At 49.5% G+C, this 4,973-nt stretch overlaps 1 protein-coding gene and 1 pseudogene across 1 annotated transcript; one reads left to right on the top strand and one right to left on the bottom strand.

Annotated features, from left to right (window-relative positions):
- Positions 1 to 204: 204 nt before the first annotated feature.
- Positions 205 to 888, bottom strand: NAT8 (N-acetyltransferase 8 (putative)). The gene is given in 1 exon segment (XM_008067569.1): positions 205 to 888. A coding segment is annotated over 1 exon segment (684 nt).
- Positions 889 to 3,705: 2,817 nt separating this feature from the next.
- LOC103270029 lies at positions 3,706 to 4,557 on the top strand (annotated as a pseudogene).
- Positions 4,558 to 4,973: the final 416 nt, after the last annotated feature.

Genomic DNA, 4,973 nt, shown 5'->3' with positions numbered 1-4,973 from the left:
GTAGCATTATTATGCTACTAGGAGAAGGAGACCCAAAAAGACTGAAAGGAGCAGAATTCCATAGGCCACGCCATCACCAAACATGTGGGACTCAGATGCAGATGAGTAATAAACTTTTATTGTGTTATAGCACTGAAAGATCAAGGGTTTGCTTGTTGCTACAGCAGAGTGGATCCTGTCCTGACTAATACACAAGTCAGGAGATCACAGACCCCCTGCCTGAGCAGAAGGGAGGCGGTAGAGTAAATGAACTGTAGGAACATCCACTAACCTGGCACTCATCAAGAAATAGGACTGGCCTATCTCCTGGAAGCCCATGTCGCAGTAGAGGGCCATGGCAGAGGACTGCATCAAGTTGGTGTCAAGGACAACTTCACTGTAACCCAGGTCCCGGGCAAACTGGAGAACGGTTCTGACCAGGGCTTTTGCTATCCCCTGACGACGGTGCTCAGAGGCCACAGAAAGGTGAAACAGCTGCAACCTCTTCTCCTGCAGAGTGGGATCGTCCACAGGCAGAGCTCCCACCATGCCCACCACATTCTCTTCAGACTCAGCCACTCAAAAGCAGGAGCTGCATTCATTCAGGTAGGATTTGGTGATGTCAGCCATGTCTGTGTGCAAACTCATGTCTACATACTTCTCCCAGGGATGTTTTACAAGGAACCACAGGACAGACAGGAGGGTGAGGCTGAACATAAGTGCCAGGAGCCAGGAGCTAGAGACCAGAAGTAGAGCCAGGGACCCCCCAAGTAAGAGCACAAGCGTTCGGGGCAGCTTCAGCAAGTGGCGGAAGTTAGTAGGGATGTTCTCGGTCATTCCCCTGGAGAACAAGGCCAGGACCCACTCGCGGTCGCTCTCCTGGTATTTGCGGATGTGATAAGGAGCCATGGGGAGGCTTCTGCATCTGAAATCCCAAAGTCCACGAGAGAGAGCTAGGGTACCTGCACACCTTGCCGGCAGCCCTAGGAAAGAGAGGGGAAGCCACATGAATGCCCCCATTGCTCACAGCCTCACAGGAATAGGGGAGGCCTGCTCAGGGCTCCATCTTTCTGCTTTTGCCCATCAGAAAGCAGACACCCCACTGGGAAAAGACAGAGTCAGAAAGATCAGTATTTGAATCCCGGTTCCATGCCCATCTAGCTGTGTGATCTAGGCATGCCACTTCACCTCTCTGTTTCTTCATCTGTAGAAGAGCACAAAAGAAAACCTGCTTTCTAGGGTTGTTTTGAGAATCTAATACAGTAACTTCCATAGAGCACTGATAGATAAAGTACCTTCCTCTCCATACTCCTTTTTCCTGGCTCTCTCAGGAGAGGGGTGACATCTGCAGCCCTTTGGTACCTCTCCAGGGACCATACATTGCAGAAATCTTATGTTCAAACATAAGTTTCATCAAAGTATCCTTCCTTCTTAATTAGAAGTATTTAAGTTGCTGAGGTGACAAAAAAGTCAAGCACTGCCCTCCCCTCATGTCACCTCACCTGTAGATCCTTGAGTGTCCAGGGCAGCCTCACTCTCAGCCTCTGACTAGCACACAGGAGACACTGTCTCAAGTCTGCCCCACCTCTGGGGAGCAGCTGGATGGCTGCCTCGTTGGCTGGCTGCCAGATGCTTAATAATCATAAACCTCGGGGTCAAAGAGCTGGGCTGTGACCCAGCAGAGTTCAATGTGCATTCTCCTTCATGGTCACCAGGAATGAGCATAGTGGTGGGGGATACAGAGGACCTAGGGTCCAGAACCGCCCAAGGCTTGGGAAAGCCCAGGGTCCTCCCCCTTATGGAAGGCCTGCCACATCCCTTGCTGTGGCAGATCAGGTCTGGCGCATCTTTCGCCTGGCACACTCCGTGCCCTCAGACCCACCCTGGTCCCTGCACGCAGCTTCTAGGACCTGGGAACAGTGCCATTCACCCTGTGCTCCGTCATCGCTGGCCAGAGGCCAAGTTCCCTTGCTCAGCAACCAGGGTTTTCACAGCTAGGCTTCTCCCTGCCAAGGCTTTTCATGGTTCAGGATAACTGACTGTTGACAGTTTCCTACACTCCTCACCCGCCTCCACTTTTGCTCATTCACTCAGTCAACAATTGTGTATGATGCACCTCTCGCATCTGGGTGCCATTCAAACCATGTCGGCATACAGCTGACAGGCATGGCATGGCGTGTGGCTGGTGCGTGTTCTGGTTGATAAGAGTCCATGCCATAACAGGGTTCACTATTTTGCACTGAGGATATAACAGTAGCTCAACAGGCAAAAGCAAAACAAAACAGAAAAATCCCTTTTCCATGGAACATGCATGCTATGGAAGGGTGGCTTTCCTTCAAAAATTTAGCTCACACTCCTTCCCACGGGCCCTATCTTCACAGATCAGGTAGGCCCCTGGCTTTATATGCCCAGGGCTCTCTGCAGTGTAATGAAGTATTTATTGTGATATTTAGCCAAAGCTTGTTGTGGGCCAGATGGCATGTGGACACCTGAGATTAAGCAAAGAAGCCGGCAGACCTACAGCCTCTCATTTAGGAGCTCCTTGGAACTGTCACTGTCTGGGAGACAGGTGCACACCTCTCACAGCTGTGAAGAGGCGGGTGGGGTGGCGATGCACTTGCTGCTCCTGGAGAGAATCGTGAGGTCTTCCAGGGAGGACATGTGGGAAATGTGCAGGTAGCCCTGAGCAAGGCAGAGTGAGGAGCGCGTTTCAGGCTGAGGAACAGAAGTCTGAAGACCTGAGGAAGAATGAAGGTAAACCTTCTGCAAAAATGGCCAGCATGGCTGCTGAGAGAGGGAGCAGCTGAGGGTGGTAGGGGCCTGTCCGTGCAGGGCCCATCATCCAGGTTAGGTAGTTTGGACTGTAATCCAAGAGCAAGGGGAGGCCATTTATATGTGCAAGGTGTGTGTGTGTGTGTGTGTGTGTGTGTGTGTGTATTATTCTGGTTGCAGGTGGAGAATGGATCTGAGGAGACAGGAATGGAAGCAGATTCCCCCCAGTGATTAGTACAGCACCCAGGGGACTGAAGGGTCCCCAGTAGAGAGATGCATGGTGCGGACTGCACAAGAACGTCTCGTGGGAACTAAAATTGAGCCATGGCACAGAACTGAGTCAAGCCAAAGGAAAAGTCACCTTTTTCTCATGTGCACAAAGACATTGCTTGCCTACTAAGCTCTGTGTCCAGAGTGCTGCATTACTTGAGGGGGTTCACTGTATTCACAAAAGAGCTGCCCAAGCTACCAGCAGCTCTTGAGAGAGCTGTGGCTTGGACAGAGAGAAGTCGTCAAGATGGTGAGAACTGGACCACCTAGAGGCACATTTGGGCGCAGAAATGGCAGGAGTTAGAATAATTCACATGGTGATGAAAATGAAAACAAGCTGAAGGACAACAGCAAAGTTTCTGGCAAGAGTATCTGGGAGGATGTTGGAGAGAGACCAGATCTGGGAAGATCAAGACGTCTCCCACGGGTACTGCCCTGCAGTCTTGCTCAGCAGCAACCAATGTTGACAGCCAGGAGCTGGAATCCAGGGCTGGTGGGGAGAGGCTGCTGAGATGCTGAATCTTTGGCATATGATCAGGGTGAAGTCTAATTAAATCAATTCTGGGCAGTATGTCCCTGGGTGCTTGTTGTGTTGTTCTTAGAACATTATAATATTGCCTTGGTTCCTCTGTGCTACCGAGCCCTCCACCGCCATGGGCCCCCGCCACCACCTCTGAGCAGAAGATGGCTGTACCTCCCATGTTCGTTGATCTTGGAAAATCTGCCTGGGACATCTTCACCAACGGCTACGGATTTGGCTTAATAAAACTTGATTTGAAAACAAAATCCGAGAATGGATTGGAATTTACACGTTTAGGCTCAGCCAACACTGAGATCACCAAAGTGACAGGCAGTCTGGAGAACAAGTGCAAGTGGATTGAATATGGCCTGACGTTTACAGAGAAATGGAACACGGACAACACATTAGGCACTAAGATTACTGTGGAAGATCAACTTACACATGGACTGAAGCTGACCTTCAATTTATCCCTCTCACCTTGCACTGGGGAATAAAATGCTAAAATCAAGACAGGGTACAAGTGGGAGCACATCAACCTGGGCTGCTATGTGGATTTTGACATTTCTGGGCCTTCAATTTGGGGCGCTGTGGTGCTGGGTCATGAGGGCTGGCTGGCTGGCTACCAGATGAATTTTGAGACCACAATCCCAAGTGACCCAGAACAACTCTGCAGCTGGCTACAAGGCTGATGAATTCCAGCTTCACAGTAATGTGAACGACAGAACAGAGTTCAGTGGCTCCATTTACCAGAAGGTTAACAAGAAACTGGAGACTGCTGTCAATCTTGCTTGGACAGCAGAAACAGCAACACTCACTTTGGAACAGCAGCCAAGTATCATCAGATCAACCCTGATGCCTGCTTCTTGGCTAAAGTGAACAACTCCTGCCTGCTAGGTTTAGGATGCACTCAGAACCTAAAGCCAGGTATCAAACTGACGCTATGAGCTCTCCTGGATGGCAAGAACATCAATGCCAGTGGCCACAAGCTGGGTCTAGGACTGGAATTTCAAGCATAAATGACTACTGTACAATTGTTTAATTTTAAACTATTTTGCAGCATAGCTACCTTCAGAATTTAGTGTATCTTTTAATGACATATGTCTGGGATGCAAGTATTGCTAAATATCATGTTAGACCTCCAGGTTAAAGATGATTCAGCTTTAAGGGATGTTACCCTTTCAGAGGTACAGAAGAAACCCAATTCCATAAAGGTCCTTTCAGCTGTAGACTTGGGGGGAACTTGGTGGTCCTCTAGAGATGCCAGGTTCCTTTTAGTCTAGAAATGGCTGCAAGTGGAAGCTGATGATGTGTAGGCACTTTGTAAATTCATACTGAGTCCACGAATGAAATTGTGATTTCCTGAGAATTGAACCTTGGTTTCCTAACCCTAATCAACGAGAGGGTCATTGCTTGATGGTGTGCACAACCTCAC

The sequence above is a fragment of the Carlito syrichta genome, unplaced genomic scaffold (genome assembly GCF_000164805.1).
Source record: "Carlito syrichta isolate Samal-C Ts95f unplaced genomic scaffold, Tarsius_syrichta-2.0.1 Scaffold309709, whole genome shotgun sequence".
NCBI lineage: Eukaryota > Metazoa > Chordata > Mammalia > Primates > Tarsiidae > Carlito > Carlito syrichta.
The sequence above is the reverse complement of the archived record's forward strand: the minus strand, read 5'-3'. Positions and strand labels throughout refer to the sequence as shown.